This window comes from Terrapene carolina, unplaced genomic scaffold (assembly GCF_002925995.2).
Source record: "Terrapene carolina triunguis isolate 2854851 unplaced genomic scaffold, T_m_triunguis-2.0 Scaffold374, whole genome shotgun sequence".
NCBI lineage: Eukaryota > Metazoa > Chordata > Testudines > Emydidae > Terrapene > Terrapene triunguis.
Window position 1 is genome coordinate 1246252 of NW_020664725.1, and position 17637 is coordinate 1263888.

At 49.8% G+C, this 17637-nt stretch overlaps 1 protein-coding gene across 1 annotated transcript in view; it reads right to left on the reverse strand.

Moving 5' to 3' along the window:
- SLC37A2 (solute carrier family 37 member 2) overlaps positions 1-17637 on the reverse strand; it is a 37334-nt gene that overhangs the window by 10026 nt on the left and 9671 nt on the right. Inside the window, exons 5-9 of the mRNA XM_024211826.2 lie at positions 16891-16928; positions 14481-14639; positions 9224-9314; positions 8576-8638; positions 7800-7885 (exon numbers count right to left, since the gene is read on the reverse strand). Coding sequence (XP_024067594.1) covers positions 7800-7885; positions 8576-8638; positions 9224-9314; positions 14481-14639; positions 16891-16928 — 437 coding nt within the window. The remainder of the gene's footprint in view (positions 1-7799; positions 7886-8575; positions 8639-9223; positions 9315-14480; positions 14640-16890; positions 16929-17637) is intronic.

Below are 17637 nucleotides of genomic sequence, written 5' to 3' on the forward strand. Positions count from 1 at the left end.
AGGCCTAGTTTGTGGCTGGGGGATTTCGGGGCAGTACATGCACATGTGCACGGCTCCCTCTCAGCGCAAAAGGAAATGCTCACAGAATTTGGCCTTGGCTCAAGAAGGCTCTTGGGTAAACCTAACCTGCACTCCAGCAGTTAAGTTCTCATGCTTAACTCCTGGAACCAGATGCGTCAGGGTGGAGGACGCAGCAGTATTGATTCTGTACCTGTCTCTCGTCCCTTCTCCCAGACAAGAGTAAAGCAGAGAGGGTGAGGAGAGCCAATTAGACATACCCAGGTATGAGCGGGTGGGTCATTCAATGATCAGAGGGCACGGTTAGTTCCAAGGCAGCATTAGATTGGTTAAGAGCCATTATCCTGAATGGAGATCTCTTTATGAGTTGTGGAGTTGAGTGTGGGAAAAGAGGCCCACTGTGGCATGTTAAGGAGAGCGTTACTTCCATCCTCGCTTGCTGAGAGAAGTGGGGGGGTCATTGCCACATGGCAGCAGAGCATGAGTCAGTGTCAATCCTGCCAGTGTTCATCCCAGCCAATCACATCTGAAGCCAAGGGTTATGGGAAGTGTTCTAGAGACACCTGCTGGTCACTCAGGCTATGTCTACACTACAGAATTAGGTCGGATTTATAGAAGCCGGTTTTATAGAAACCGGTTGTATGCAGCCGATTGTGTGTGTCCCCACCTAAAATGCTCTAAGTGCATGAAGTCGGCGGACCGCGTCCACAGTACCGAGGCTAGCGTCGACTTCCGGCGCATTGCACTATGGTACCTATCCCACAGTTCCCGGAGCCTCCGGCGCCCATTGGAATTATGGGTTGAGATCGCAATGCCCGGATGATGCAAAGCAGTGCCGCGAGGGGTTCTGGGTACATTGCGTCAGGCCCCTCCCCCGCCGTCACAGCAACGGCAGACAATAGATTCGCGCCTTTTTACCTGGGTTACCTGTGCAGACAACATACCACGCCAAGCATTGAGCCCGCTCAGCTCAGCTCACCGTCACCATATGTCTTCCGGGTGCCGGCAAACGTGGGACTGCATTGCTAAACAGCAGCAGCAGCTTACTGCCTTTTGGCGGTAGACGGTGCAGCATGACTGGTAGCCTTCATTGGCGATCTGGGTGCTGGCAGCTGTGGGGCTGGCAGCCGTGGTGCTGCATTGCACCAGCCCCTTGCCTTTTGGTAGAAGATGGTATATTACGACTGGTAACCGTCGTCATCGTACTGCAGTGGCTGTCGATCATGGGCACCCGGGCAGACAATGATGGTTATCAGTCGTAGTATGCTATTTTCTGCCAAGTGCCCAATATTGTCTGCTAAGCACCCAGAAGAGGCCGAGGGCTATCTGGGTGCTGGCAGACATGGGGCTGGCAGCCGTGGGGCTGCATTGCACCAGCCCCCTTGCCTTGATGATGATGGTTATCAGATGTATTATTCGCAGGATGGGGCAACATTGCTACACAGCAGCAACCCCTTGCCTTTTGGGCAGAAGATAGTATATTACGACTGGTATCCATCGTTGTCATACTGCAGTGGGCATCAGATCGTGCAATATACCTGAAGGCTTACTGCCAAGCGCCCAGTATTTGCTGCCAAGCACCCAGAAAATGCCAAGGGCTATCAGTCATGCTGCACCGTCGTCTTAAGATGTAAAAAATAGATTTATTCTCCATTCATTTGCTTCCCCCCTCCCTCCTGCTAAACCCAGGCTTTTGAGTTCAATCTTTGGGGGGGGGGGCATTCTGTGTGACAGTTGTTTGTGTTTCTCCCTGATGCAAACCCACCTTTCTTGATTTTAATTCCCTGTACCTGTACGCGGTGTCACTCGCCCCTCCCTCCCTCTCTCCCTCCCTCCCTTCTTCCCCTGGTCCGTCAGATACTACTTTCGCGCTTTTTTTCAGACCAGACGCCATAGCCAGCACTGGGATCATGGAGCCCGCTCAGATCACCGCGGCAATTCTGAGCACTATGAACACCACGCGCATTGTCCTGGAAAACATGCAGAGCCTCCTGGACATGCCAAAGCCAAACCAGGACCAGCTGAGGAGGAGGCGATTGCAGCGCGGCGACGATAGTGATGAGGAAATTGACATGGACCTCTCACAAGGCACAGGCCCCAGCAATGTGGAAATCTTGGTGTTACTGGGGCAGGTTCATGCCGTGGACCGCCGATTCTGGGCCCGGGAAACAAGCACAGAGTGGTGGGACCGCATCGTGTTGCAGGTCTGGGACGATGCCCAGTGGCTGCGAAACTTTCGCATGCGTAAGGGCACTTTCATGGAACTTTGTGACTTGCTTTCCCCTGCCCTGAAGCGCCAGAATACCAGGATGAGAGCAGCCCTCACAGTGGAGAAGCGAGTGGCGATAGCCCTGTGGAAGCTTGCAACGCCAGACAGCTACCGGTCAGTCGGGAATCAATTTGGAGTGGGCAAATCTACTGTGGGGGCTGCTGTGATCCAAGTTGCCAGGGCAATGAGAGACCTGGTGATATCAAGGGTAGTGACTCTGGGAAACGTGCAGACCATAGTGGATGGCTTTGCTGCAATGGGATTCCCAAACTGTGGTGGGGCGATAGACGGAACCCATATCCCTATCTTGGCACCGGCGCACCAAGCCACCGACTACATAAACCGCAAGGGGTACTTTTCAATGCTGCTGCAAGCCCTGGTGGATCACAAGGGACGTTTCACCGACATCAACGTGGGCTGGCCGGGAAGAGTACATGATGCTCGCGTCTTCAGGCAGTCTCTTCTGTTTCGAAAGCTGGAGGAAGGGACTTTCTTCCCAGACCAGAAAATAACAGTTGGGGATGTTGAAATGCCTATCGTGATCCTTGGGGACCCAGCCTACCCCTTAATGCCATGGCTCATGAAGCCATACACAGGCAGCCTGGACAGCAGTCAGGACCTGTTCAACTACAGGCTGAGCAAGTGCCGAATGGTGGTGGAATGTGCATTTGGCCGTTTAAAAGCGCGCTGGCGCAGCTTACTGACTCGCTCAGACCTTAACGAAAAGAATCTCCCCATTGTTATTGCTACTTGCTGTGCGCTCCACAATATATGTGAAAGTAAGGGGGAGACATTTATGGCGGGGTGGGAGGTAGAGGCAAATCGCCTGGCCGCTGATTACGCGCAGCCAGACACCAGGGCGGTTAGAGGAGCACAGCAGGGCGCGGTGCGCATCAGAGAAGCGTTGAAAACCAGTTTTGTGACTGGCCAGGCTACGGAGTGAAACTTCTGTTTGTTGCTCCTTGATGAACCCTCTGCCCCTCCCCCACCACCCTGTTAACTCTACTTCCCTGCAAACCAACCACCCCACCCTCCCCTACTACCCTCCCCCCTTCGAGCACCACTTGCAGAGGCAATAAAGTCATTGTTGCTTCACATTCATGCATTCTTTATTAATTCAGCACACAACTAGGGGGATAATTTGAAAGGTAGCCCGGGATGGGTGGGGGAGGAGGGAAGGAAAAGGACACACTCCAATTTAAAACTTTAAAACTTATTGCTATGGAAATCATCTAGGGTGGAGTGAGTGGGTGGCCGAAGGCCCCCCCACCGTGTTCTTGGGCGTCTGGGTGAGGAGGCAATGGGACTTGGGGAGGATGGCTGCTGGTTACAGAGGGGCTGTAGCGGCGGTCTCTGCTCCTGCTGCCTTTCCTGCAGCTCAACCATACGCAGGAGCATATCACTTTGATGCTCCAGCAGCCGGAGCATCGACTCTTGCTTTCTGATTACAAGTTGACGCCACCTCTCCTCTTCAGCCCGCGTTTCAGCACGCAACTTCTCCTCTTCAGCACGCCACCTCTCCTCTCGCTCATATTGGGCTTTTTTAAAATCAGTCATTGACTGCCTCCACGCATTCAGCTGTGCTCTGTCAGCGTGGGAGGCAGTCTGAAGTTCAGTAAACATTTCGTCACGCGTCCTTCGCTTCCTTCTTCGAATATTCACTAGCCTCTGCGAAGGAGTAAGATTTGCAGCTGGTGGAGAAGGGAGAGGTTGTTAAAAAAGATACATTTTAGAGAACAATGGGTAGACTCTTTCACGTTAGATTTTGCTGTTCACAACATCACACAGCACATGTGCTTTCGTTACAAGGTCGCATTTTTCCTCTTATATTGAGAGTCTCCTGGTTTGGTGTGAGAGATCACTCACGCAGTGCCAGGACACAGATTTCAGCTTGCAGGCAGCCATGGTAAGACATATAGTCTTTGGGCTTTTTTAACCTTCTTAACATGTGGGGATGGTTTCAAACAGTTCTGCCCTCATTTCCCATACCAAGCACCCGTGCCATTTAAAATGGGTTTGCAATGTAAAAGGAGGGGCTGCGATTTCAGGTTTAACATGCAGCACAAACCCAACTAACTCCCCTCCCCCTCACACCCAATTCTCTGGGATGGTCACTTCAACCGTCCCCCCCACCGCGTGGTTAACAGCGGGGAATATTTCTGTTCAGCAGACCAGGAAGGGGCACCTCTGAATGTCCCCTTAATAAAATTGCCCCATTTTAACCAGGTGACCGTGAATGATATCACTCTCCTGAGGATAACAAAGAGTGATAAGGAATGGATGTTGTCTGCATGCCAGCAAACACCGGGACCATACGCTGCCATGCTTTGTTATGCAATGATTCCAGACTACGTGCTACTGGCCTGGCGTGGTAAAGTGTCCTACCATGGCGGACGGGATAAGGCAGCCCTCCCCAGAAACCTTTTGCAAAGGCTTTGGGAGTACATGAAGGAGAGCTTTCTAGAGATGTCCCTGGAGGATTTCCGCTCCATCCCCATACACGTTAACAGACTTTTCCAGTAGCTGTACTGGCCGCGATTGCCAGGGCAAATTAATCATTAATCATTAAACACGCTTGTTTTTAAACCATGTGTAATATTTACAAAGGTACACTCACCAGAGGTCCCCTGTGTGCCCTCAGGGTCTTGGGTCAGTTCGGGGGTTACTGTTTCCAGGTCCAGGGTGACAAACATATCCTGGCTGTTGGGGTAACTGGTTTCTCCGCTTCCTTGCTGCTGTGAGCTATCTATGTTCTCTCCATCCTCATCTTCCTCGTCCGCCGAACCCGCTTCCCCGTTTCCAGAGAGGGACTCATAGAACACGCTTGGGCTAGTGGTGGCTGCACCCCCTAGAATGGCATGCAGCTCCGCGTAGTAGCGGCATGTTTGCGGCTCTGCCCCGGACCTTCCGTTTGCGTCTCTGACTTTGTGGTAGGCTTGCCTTAGCTCCTTAATTTTCACGCGGCACTGCCGCGCGTCCCTGTTATGGCCTCTGTCCTTCATGGCCTTGGAGATCTTTTCTAATGTTTTGCCGTTTCTTTTACTGTTTCGGAGTTCGGCGAGCACTGCTTCATCTCCCCAGATGGCGATCAGATCCTGTACCTCCCGTTCGGTCCAGGCTGGAGCTCTTCTGCGATCCTGGGACTGGGACTGGGACTCCATCATGGTTACCTGTGCTGATGGGCTCTGCATGGTCACCTGTGCTCTCCACGCTGAGCAAACAGGAAATGAAATTCAAACGTTCGCGGGGCTTTTCCTGTCTACCTGGCCAGTGCATCTGAGATGAGAGTGCTGTCCAGAGCGGTCACAATGAAGCACTGTGGGATAGCTCCCGGAGGCCAGTAATGTCGAATTCCGTCCACACTAGCCCAATTCCGACCCCCTAAGGTCGATTTTATCACTAATCCCCTTGTCGAGGTGGTGTTAGGAAACCGGTTTAAAGGGCCCTTTAAGTCGACAGAAAGGGCTTCGTAGTGTAAACGTGTCCAGGCTTAAGTCGATTTAACGCTGCTAAAGTCGACCTAAACTCGTAGTGTAGACCAGGCCTCAGTGATGTGCTTTTAACAGGAGGTTAAGTTTTACTGCTTGCACTCAATTATTTCTTGGTTTGAAAAATGTTTAGTCTTTCTAGAAAGTGCGACTTGAGTAAGTCAGCCAGAGCAGATGTTGGCAAGTATTTATGGGAGGGCCGGACTGAAGGGGAATAACAGAGCCAGAATCTCTCATTTGGCCTTCAGCTCTGTGGTTCGACTGCCAGATAAAATACCAGCAGCTGGTAACCGGACAGCTAGCCAAACATAGCTGTCTTTGAGATTCAGTTTCATTTGGTGGGCCATGTGAATCCTGAGTCTGGAAGAAGGTGAAATCCAGCAATACAAAATAATGTGTCTCTGTGGTGCTATCACTGCTGTAGCCTGGCATAAGGACCAGGACCTCAGAGCCTGCATTCTGACCTCCTAGACATGGACGCACTGTTGCAGCTTTGCACTAATGATAGACTGCAGCATCAGAGGCATTTGGGCTGGGAAGAGAATTGCAGCTAAGAGTCAGAGTGCGTTCACATTGCAACTTGGTCCAATGAGCTGCTTTTAGGGGTGAATGGTGAAGTCAAACTGAAGTGGAGTTCAGCACAGATGTGGGGGGTAATACTACCCATGGGGGGAAAAGCCACAAACATTTTAACTTTAACGCCTCCTTTACTCCAGAACCCACAGGGCACGTCTGGGCTGGCAGAAGGAGTCCCATTGTTAGAGCCCTGCGCAGATACATAATTAGTATCTGCATACATAGCCTGTGGATATCCATAGATTTGCAGGGCTCTATCCATTGTGATGGGGGGTTGGATTATTTTCAGCAACTATCAACATTGGCTGCTTTGATCTGGTGACCCAGAGGTACCATAACCTGCCACCAGCCCAGACAATACCTGCCAACAGGCCCATCTTCCTAGCACTGTGCAGCCGGGTCTGACCGTCCTGGACGCCTGGATGAGCAGCCAGAGTTTAAAAACAGCCTTCTGGCTGTTACTGGGTGCTGTGCAAAGTAGCCAGGAGGGCGCCCCATTTTCCCTGCCTGAGCCACCATGCATTCGAACAGGGGAGGAGCTCCAGCAGGGAGCAGTCAGATGCCAGCCTCCTGCCAGATTTCCATAGCAGCAGGCCTGCCATCCGCACCTCACCGATTCACAGCTGCACCAAGAGCTCCTCTGTGCTGCAGAGAACTCCAGCGCCTTAGAACAAAAGGGATGGCTATTCCCTGATTCACTCATTTTTGCTCCCACCCTCCCTTCCTGTTGGAGAAACCAAGACCCTGAAGGTGCCTTTCTACCCCAGCTAAAGGGAGTAGATGGGTCCCTATTCAGTGATTGAGTCCAGCCTCACTTGGAATGACGCATTAGGAGTTTTGAACATTAATAGTGGAGTATAGCTTTTCTGTTTCAGACCCACATTGACTAGGCAGAGGAGCAGCAGTCCTCTGTATTGCTCTACAGCTCCTGTCTCTTACTGGAGAACATTACAAGAGCTAGTACAGGGCAGAACCAGGAAGCTATTTAGTCTCTAGGGTGCAGACCAAGCACACTCGGTATCAGGCTATGGAGTAAAAGTTTAGGAAGAAGCAGCTGGATAGTGGAGTAGACTCCCAAGGGAGGTGGAGGTGGCACCCTCACTGCAGAGGTCCAGGAAGGGGCAGTGAGCAGTGTGCAGGGGGTGGAGGAAAGCCTCTCACGTGGCCTCCTGTGCCCAGCTGTGGAGGATGCTGGAGTCCCTTACAGTCTAGGAAAAGCTCCAGGGTGAATATCCTCCTCCAGGAACAAGAGCTAGACATGAAAGCTGTGCCTCATGCTGATCCCACCCCAGGTTCCAGACTTCCCTGCATAAGGTTCCATCTGGCCACTCACTGCAGGAAAGTGCATATGACTCAAAGGGGCATACGTGGGGAGGAGCAGAGGGAAGAGGCTCACGTCAAACCCTCATGACCAAGGACAAGCGAACATTTTCCATCACAATACGCACCATAGGAGCAGCCACTATCAGCATCACACAGCATGTGGTGGCCCTGCCGCCAGTGTAGTCCGATACGAGACCAGCCAGAATGCCTCCTGCATGAGAAAGTCACATACTTTGTATTCTGTCAGAGCAGGGGTTTGTCCCACTGCTGCCTTCCCACACGATTTCAGGAAGGTGCTTGGGGCCCTGCAGACAGATGTTACTGTCTGGTCACCGGTTAGACCCCAGGCAGAGGAGAGAATTCCAGGAGACTCACTCAGTGAGCTGGAAAATAGACATATGCAGCAAGGGCCTGGATTCTAAAGAGCTGTCACGACAAGTCAATCAGTGAGCAGAATAATAAAAATATGTGATAATAATTGGTACTTCTATTAGCACTCGCCATCCACGGCTCTTAACATGCTTTACAAACAGGAGTCAATCCTTACAGCCCCCTGCCCCGGTGAGAAGGGCAACGTTACTCCCATTTTTCAGATAAAGCCCAGGCAGAGGACAGGGAGCCCTGCGCATTGCATACGGCCAACTTGGGACACTCGTGGTCAGAGGCACTGAGCACCCTCGACTCCAGCTAGCAATGGGAGTGGTGGGTGCTGAACACCTCTGGGAGTCACGCCTCATCTCAAGATAGGCATCCAAATTAGGACACACATTTGACAGTGTAGGTATAACTGAACTGGCCAAGGTCCCGCCAGGAACACAACTCCTCTCTCCTTTAGCCACAAGCCATCATCCCTCCCTGTCCACAACGGCAACACAGCAAGCAAGAATGAAGAATGCCAGACCTAGGATGCCGCCAACATCAAAGAGCGTGGACAGGTCCCCAGCCTCCTTAGCGCCGAAGTGAGCTGCAATGAAATGAGATACATCAACAGAGACATTCACTTGTCAGAAGTTCAGAGCAAGCCTGAGCTCTGGCTGTGTGGTTATTCTCCTGGCATCAGGAGCCAGAGCTCTTGGGGCTGAGAGACAGGCAATCACTGGTGCTGGATATGGATCTCCTGGGAGCCAGAAGCAGCTCTTGTGGCCCAGGAAGACACCTTGTTCACTAGGAGCCCATTGGCAGGCACTTGCACCCTAGACTGCAGGCACAGGACGCACTGTCACTTGCTCAATTTGGAGCAACATTTGCATCTAAACCCCATGGACCTGCCCAGCACCATGATGGGCGTCACTGAGAACAGCTGGCCGCAAGAGCTGAGCTGCCATTGTGGTGTACATCTGTGTCCCTCAGCTGAGGTCCCCACACACAGGTTTTCCCAGGAGACTGAACACTTACGAGGAAGCAGAGAACACTTTCTTGCTCCTAGGAGCAAATGAGCAAGCTTCTCTGCGGGACGCCTGTGCACTCCTGGCAGGAGAATGAGAACCCTCCATCCAGGGCACACCCGGTGAAGTGGTTAAATGGGCATTAGTAGCTTCCTGTGACTCACCAACATTCACAATGTAGAGAGGCAGCCAGTAGAGGAAAGTGTAACTGACCAGCTTTGCAAACAGCAGGCATAAGGAGAACTCCACCACACCCTGGGGAGGAGATGGAGGGGAGAAGGGTCAGTGTCAGAAAACCCCAAGGCACAGAGGGGACCCCTATCCTCCCGCTTCCATCCTCTTCTCTCTCCCGGTCTGCTTTCATCCCAATCCCATATGTCGGGTGCATCAGAGGTGCTAAATGATCATCTTAAACTCACTCATTACCTTGGACAATTAAACAGGTTCACCACAGTATCTGCAGAGTTCTAGGTGTTCGGGAAGCATATGGCTGATAGGGAACACTGCAGACACTGAGGGAATGTTATCCGAAGCACCATCAGACAAGGAGTTACAAGCTCCCAGGGAAACGGCCCACCATTTGGATTTCTCTGACGCACCAGGCACACCCACTGCACACTAGTCACCTTCCTTAAAACAAACATCAGGAAGAGCAGCTGAGCATTGTCCTTCTGAATTTTCAAACAGTAGGCCTCCTCCACTCACACCTCACTTTTATTCATAGACTGGAGGAGGAGAACAAGCTTTCCTGCTTTTTCAACTCCCAAACTGGTTTCTCAACTTTGAAGGAAAAACTCATGGAACTGAGCTTGTTGAATACACTGAAGTGAAGAAAGTAAAGTATTCTCTCTGCACGTGGAGGACAATGCTGTCAAAATTTGGTTTAGCACTTCAACAAACTCTGCTTCCAGGTGCTTCACCAGGGACTTCCCCCAAGTCAGTGCTTTGACTTCCTTTAGAAGTTCAGCAATGAACATGGCCTGCTTGAATTTTATTGAAATTGAAATTTTAACAGATTGTACCATTTTTAGGCCTTAGTATAGGATGCCAATTTCAAAATTTAATTTTCAATAGGTTTATTTTAAAAAATATAAATGTATTGAATTGAAATACATACATACATATATTATATATTTATTTATTTATTTTTTAAAAGCACAACGATAATTGATTTTTCTCTGCTGCTGTGCTGTGTCTACGGTTGCCAACCCTCCAGGATTGTCCTGGAGTCTCCAGGGTTCAGAGATTAATCATTAATTAAAGATTATGTCATGTGATGAAGCCTCCAGGAATACATCCAACTGAAGCTGGCAACCCTAGCGGTGTCTCCATGCCTCCCTTTCCCCTCTGTACAATGGGGACAGTGGCACTACCCTGCCTCACAGGGGGTTGAGAAGATACACTGGAGATTGTGAGGCGCTCAGTTACTGCAGTAATGGAGGCCACATGGAACACAGATGGGTCGGGGAAGGCACCAAGGCCCCTCCGGGGAGGCCTGGTAGCAAGCGGTGGCGGGGCCCACCAGGCAGCTAGGAGAACCCTGGTTTGAAGGGATGGGAGGGAGTGGTGCACACCCTCGGGGCTAGCCCCTCCCACTGGGGCTGTGGACAGCCAGGGCTGCTCTTAAGGACCAGAGACTCAGGCCCATTGTGCAGAGGGTGCTGGGCATCCTGCTCTGTAATCCGGTCAGTCACTGGGTCCCCAAGGTTAACTCCTCCCCCTCTAGGAGGCAGGGGCTCCCGTCTTGTCAGAGTCTGACAGGCCAGTGTTTTGCCTGTGTCTGCTCTTGTCATTAGCTGAAAGACAAAGCTAGTCCTTGCCTTTTGCTAGTAAGCATCTCCTCATTCCTTCCAGATGATGTCATGGTATCCTTTCGCACAGGAGACCCCTCCAGGGGAGGGGACACCAATTACCTGGATAAGCCAGGTAATAATACTGGGGGATTTGATCATTAGAAATATTGCTAGCTGAGTTTGTGATGACCAGGAGAACCGCATGGTGAATTGCCTGCTGGGTGTGAAGGTTGCAGACCTCTCGAGACATCTAGACAGATGTATGTACAGGGCTGGGAAGGAGACGGTGGTTGTGGTACATGTGGGTACCAGTGACATAGGGAAAGGTAGGAGAGGTGTCCTGGAAACCAAACTAGATAAGAGATTAAAGTCCAGGACCTCCATGGTAGCATAGTTCCACACACAGGGCCAGTTAGACAGGCAGAACTGCAGGGTCTCAGAGTATGGATGAGATGATGGTGTTCGGAGGAGGGATTTAGGTTTATTAGGAACTGGGGAAGCTTGTGGGAAAGGAGGAGCCTATACAGAAAGAATGAGCGCCATCTAAACCAAATGGGAACCAGATTGCTGGCATGTAACATTAAAAAGTTTGTAGAGGATTTTTTTTAAACTAAGAGCTGGGCCAAAGCCGACAGGTTCAGAGGACCACATGGTTTGAACAGACATCCCACTGCAGTAGCACTTAACTTCAAAATGGGGAACTACAGAAAAATGAGGAAGCTAATTAAACAGAAATTAAAAGGAACAGTGACAAGAGTGAAATATCTGCAAGCTGCATGGAAACTTTTATAAACACCATAATAGAGGCACAAATTAAATGCATACCCCAAATTAAAAAAAAATAGTAAAAGAGGTGGTTGGAGGCAAAAAGACACCCTTTAAAAATTGGAAGTCAAACCCTACTCGGGAAAATAGAAAGGAGCATAAACTCAGGCCTGGTCTACACTACAGAGTTCTATGTAAGGCAGCTTACATTGATCGAACTCTGTAAGCGTCTACACTAAAATGTAGCTCCCACCAGTGTAACTCGTCCACTACACCAATTTAATAATTCCACCTTGGTGAGAGGCGTAGTGCTGAGGTCAATGTAGTTAGGTTGATGCAGTGCCAGTATAGACACTGTGTTGTTTACATTGACTGGTGCAGCCTTTCAGATGCCATCCCACAATGCCCCACACTAACAGTTAAATCGGTGCAAATACTCCTGGTGAGAGCGCACACCGCCGACACAAGTAGAGTAGCATGGACGTGCAAAAGCAATTTAGTTACTTGGGTGGCTGTACAATGACATACCTTAGGTTGACTTAATTTTGCAGTGTAGACTTGCTCTCAGGCAAGTCAAGTATAAACGTACAAGTAGGCGGGCCACAAAAGAACCTGAAGAACAACTAGCAAAAGACACAACAACGAACAGCAAAAAAAAAAAAAAAAAATTTAACAACATTAGAAGCAGGAAGCCTGCCAAAAATCAGTGGGGGTCACTGGACGATCGAGATGCTAAAGGCCTTAACACAGCATGTCTGTTGGAGAGAAGCTAAATGAATTCTTTGCACTGGTCTTCACTGCAGATGAGGGAGATTCCCAGACCTGAGCCATACCTTTAAGGTGACAAATCTGAGGAGCTGTCTCTGACTGAAGGGTCAGGGGAGGAGGTTTTGGAACAAATTGTTAAATTAAACAGTAATAAGTCACCAGGACCAGATGGTATTCATCCCAGAGTTCTAAAGGAACTCGTATATGAAATTGCAGAACTACTAACTGTGATATGTAACCTATTGCTTAAAATCAGCCTCTGTACCAGATGACTAGAGGATAGCTAATGTGACACCAATTTTTTAAAAAGGCTCTAGAGGTGATTCTGGCAATTACAGGCCAGTAAGCCTAACTTCAGCACCAGGCAAATTGGTTTAAACTACACTAAAGAATAGAATGATCAGAGACACAGATGAACACGCTTTGTTGGGAAAGAGTCAACATGGCTTTTGTAAAGTGAATTCATGCCTCACCAATCTATTAGAATTCTTTGAGGGGGTCAAACGCACACATGGACAAGAGTGATCCAGGGGATATAGTGTACTTGGACATTCAGAAAGCCTTCGACAAGGTCCCTCACCAAAGGCTCATAAGCAAAGTAAGCTGTCATGGGATAAGAGGGAAGGTCCCTCTCATGGATCAGTAACTGTTAGAAAGACAGGAAAGAAAGGGTAGGAATAAATGGTCAGTTTTCACAGTGGAGAGAGGCAATAGCAGGCCCCCACAGGGATCTGTACTGGGACCAGAGCTGTTCAACATATTCATAAATGATCTGGGAAATGGGGTAAAGAGTGAGGTGGCAAAATTTGCAGATGATACAAAATTACTCAAACTAGTTAAGTCCAAATCAGACTGGGAAGAGCTACAAAGGGAGCTCACAAAACTGGGTGACTAAGCAAAAAAATGGCAGATAAAATTGTATGTTGAGAAATGCAGAGTAACACACAATGGAAGACATAATCCCAACTATCCATACAAAATGATGGGGTCTAAATTAGCTATTACCACTCAAGAAAGAGATCTTGGAGTTGTGGATAGTTCTCTGAAAACATCTGCTCAATGTGCAGCGGCAGTCAAAAAAAGCTAGTGTTAGGAACCATTAGGACAGGGATAGATAATAAAACTGAAAATATCATAATGCCACTATATAAATCTACAGTATGTCCATACCTTGAATACTGCGTGCAGTTCTGGTCATCCCATCTCAAAAAGGATATATTAGAATTGGAAAAGGTACAGAGCAGGGCAACAAAAACAATTGGGGGTATGGAACAGCTTCCATATGGGGAGAGATTAAAAAGACTGGGACTGTTCAGTTTGGAAAAGAGACGACTAAGGGGGGATATGAAACAGGTCTACAAATTCTTGACTGGTGTGGAGAAAAAAAAAGTGTTATTTACCCCTTCACATAAACACTAGAACCAGGGTCACCCAATGAAATTAATAGGCAGCAGGTTTAAAACAAACTAAAGGAAGTATTTTTTCCACACAACGCACAGTCACCCTGTGGAACTCGTTGCCAGGGGATGTTGTGAAGGCCAAAACTATAATGGGGTTCAAAAAAGGACTAGATAAATTCATGGAGGACAGGTCCATCAATGGCCATTAACCATGCTCTGGGTGATCTAAACCTCTGACTGCTAAAAGCTGGGACTGAATGACAGGGGATGGATCACTAGATAAAATTGCCTTGTTCTGTTCATTCCCTGCTGACACTTGCCACTGTGGGAAGTCAGGATACTGGGCTAGATTTAATATATGGAGATATACCTATCTCACAGAACTGGAAGGGACCCTGAAAGGTCATCGAGTCCAGCCCCCTGCCTTCACTAGCAGGACCAAGTACTGATTTTTGCCCCAGATCCCTAAGTGGCCCCCTCAAGGATTGAACTCACAACCCTGGGTTTAGCAGGCCAATGCTCATACCACTGAGCTATCCCTCCCCCGCTACGGCCATTCTCATGTTCAGCTACACACCTTGGACTTCACCCAAGTCGGTGCCGGTGTACAGTAAGTGGCATTCCAAATCCCACAGGACATTAGCCCCCTGCTCAGAATACTCTGGACCCACTAGCTGCCTGGTTCTTCTACTCACAGGTATCCGGAGGGCTCCTAAGAAGCTGATGGCTTCTGGCTGCTCAACTGGTTCTCTGGGATATTCTGAAGAATCGATAGTGTTTTCTCGACTACAGCTCCCATCATCAGTGGAGCGCGTCACTTCAGGATCTTTCTCCTCCGATTCTTCTGATTCCGTCTGAAACCAGATTAGCCCAGCAGTTTACACTCAGGCAGCTGGAGCAGAGTGTGTCCATACCCTGGCCTGGCACACCTGTCGAGCCCAGCCCTCCCCTTGGTTGCAGGTACAACTTATTCTCATGCTCAGGCCCATCAGTATAATGGGATGAAGTATTGCATAGCCACACAACTGCGTAACAAGCCTGCTGTTTCAGGGACAGGCATTATAGGCCCCCGTGTAGGGCCCTTGCTCCTGGGATCACAAACCTCAGTTGTCATTTAAAAAGAAACAAAAAACACAAACACACACCAAAAACTGCTTCTAGCCCTTATGGCTGCAGACACTTGGGTCATGTTTCCAAGCTGAACCAAGGCAGTGACACCTGCCTGACTTTGCAGACAGCCTGAAACAATAGCTGACAAACGAGCTTTGCCATTCATCTCAATGGATTTGTTAACAGTGAAAGCCACTGCTGGGCGGGGTGGGGGGGCCCTGCCATCACCACCAGAACAGGGGCTCTCACTGCTGCCACCCCACCATCAGTTCTCGTGGGGTGATGTCAGCAGAGCCCATCCCCCGAAGTTCTCTGCTCAGGGTCGTGGAGGCAGAGTCCTCGCTGCTCAGGCAGCCCAAGGTCCCCAGAAGACGGAACAGTGATTTTCAGTTTTCCCAGAAAGGAGGGTGGTAGCCCTGCCTGACTCCAACCAGCTCACATGGGCAGCCCCTGCCAACACTGCCCCAGGCAGGGCAAGGTCCCAATGCCAGGCTGAGGCTGTGCCAAGGACTCCATGCTGCCTTAAATTCATGGAGGTTAAGTCCATTAATGGCTATTAGCCAGGATGGGTAAGGAATGGTGTCCCTAGCCTCTGTTTGTCAGAGGGTGGAGATGGATGGCAGGAGAGAGGTCACTTGATCATTGCCTGTTAGGTTCACTCCCTCTGGGGCACCTGTCATTGGCCACTGTCAGTAGACAGGATACTGGGCTGGATGGACCTTTGGTCTGACCCAGTACGGCCGTTCTTATGTAACCTGGCTCTGGGTTTAAGAGATTGACAGGACTAAGGGCTTGTCTCCATGGGGACGTTTACCAGCAGAACTATACTGGTATAGTTCTATTGCCACAGTGCAATAAGAATGTCCACACAGGAAGTTGTACTGAATAAAGCAGTGTCATTACACCAGTACATTTCTCTGGGTAGACCAGCCCTAATAGAGCAGGAGTGTGGGAGGCCATGGCTAAAACATGTACCAAGGTGCACTGGAGTCCACCACTGCAAACGTGGGGGTATTCAAGTCAGGAACGAGACTGTGCATTGACAGTTACACCTGCCTGCGGCCGGTGCTGCTAATCCCACTGCCTGAGTGCTGGACACACATCAGGCTGCGTCCGAGTTTCAAGAGGAAAACTTGCCAACAGTACAAACTCCATTTTTCCTCTCCTTCCCTCCCCCCACCCCAGCTTTTCTATTTGTTCCGGGGGGTGGGGGAGGGGGGAAGAGAGGAAGAGAAAAGGGGGGAAAACGGAAAGATTCAGTTTCTATCAAGGCTGCATGAGGCTGGGAGGAGGGAGATGGTGGATTTAACCAACCAACCAACCAACCACTTTTCCATGAAGTTTCATTTTAGAAAAAAGTTCATAAAAAATAAATAATAATAATAATAATAATAATGTCAAGCAGCTGTCAGCAGCCCTTCTTAGGTTCTGCCGAAGAACTGCCTGGTCAGTGCACTCACGCAGAGCAGCTTGGCACCCTCGCTAAGTGATGTGTCTCTAGCCCTGCAAAGTGCTCTTAGCGAGGGAGGCCACATGGCTAATGAAAGTAGGAAAGCTCAGAGCCCCACTTGTGTCATGGGATCAATGTGCCTCCGTCGAGGCATCTGAACAGGGGACATGCCAAGAACTTTACAATGCATCTCCACACAGGTGTCCTGGGGAAATATGTTGTTACAGGTTATTTATAGATTCCAACCAGTGAGCTACACAACAGCACAGGAGCCAGATTTCAACAGCCAAAGCATCAGGAACACCCTCCTTGAGCAATTCTGCATCTCTGGTTAACTTGTGCCATTCCCATGGCTGCACATCAGAGCTTTTGCTGTACCACAGCAGAGTGAATTGCTAGCCCCACACCAGGGAAATGGGAAACCTTCTGGAAGCTGGGGTCTGGAACCGTGTTCCCTGGAAATGGCACTGCCCTTGCTGAGAGGGAAGAGGAAACACCGCCTAGCCCCGGATTCCTCAGAGAGCTTGGAAAGGAAGTTAACTTACATGGTGTAGAGGTGGGTTACAATCAACGTCTTCAGGATCTGAAAGAGAGAGAGATTCCACGTGACTGCCACACACAACAACCCCATTGCATCCTCCCGTTACCTCAGCACACGTACAACAGCCAGTGTGGGAAGCGAATCCAGCAGTCCCTAGTCTGTAGCATGTGTGCAGGACACCCCACAGGACAAGAGTTTTCCTGTGCACTAACTCAGGAGTCCCCCAACTAGGAAAAGGAGAGTGCAAACCCTTGTGCGGTGGGCCCCAACAGCTCATGCTACAAGACCTGAAGAATAAAAGGCCCCAGTTATGGCAATCTGAAAAGCAGGTCCAAGATTCAGCAGTGACGGCAAAGCCAAGGCTCGGCTGCAGCTCACAGTAAAGGTGACGACTTTAGAGACCAGTGACTATTTCCTAAAGTGAAGTGAACTGGAAGACCCCAAGTGTTCCCAAGGGGCTCATTTCCCCTCCATTTTCCAGCTGCACAGATGGGTGGGAGAGGACCTTGGCTTTTATGGGGAGCATGCCTGGTGGGCAGCAGATCTATACACCTCTAGGGGAGCTCAGAGACCAGAGCACTGGCGGTAAAAACTTAGCGGACACAGTTCAGGTCAGCCATGCAGAGCAATAGCGTGGCCAGGATAGGGAAGCAGTTGTATCATCACGTGCCACTAGATGGCAATCGCTATTTGTTGTTTCCATTCAAAGAGCTCCTAGTCTGAAGTTTAAAGGTGCTCTGAGCTGTCTGAG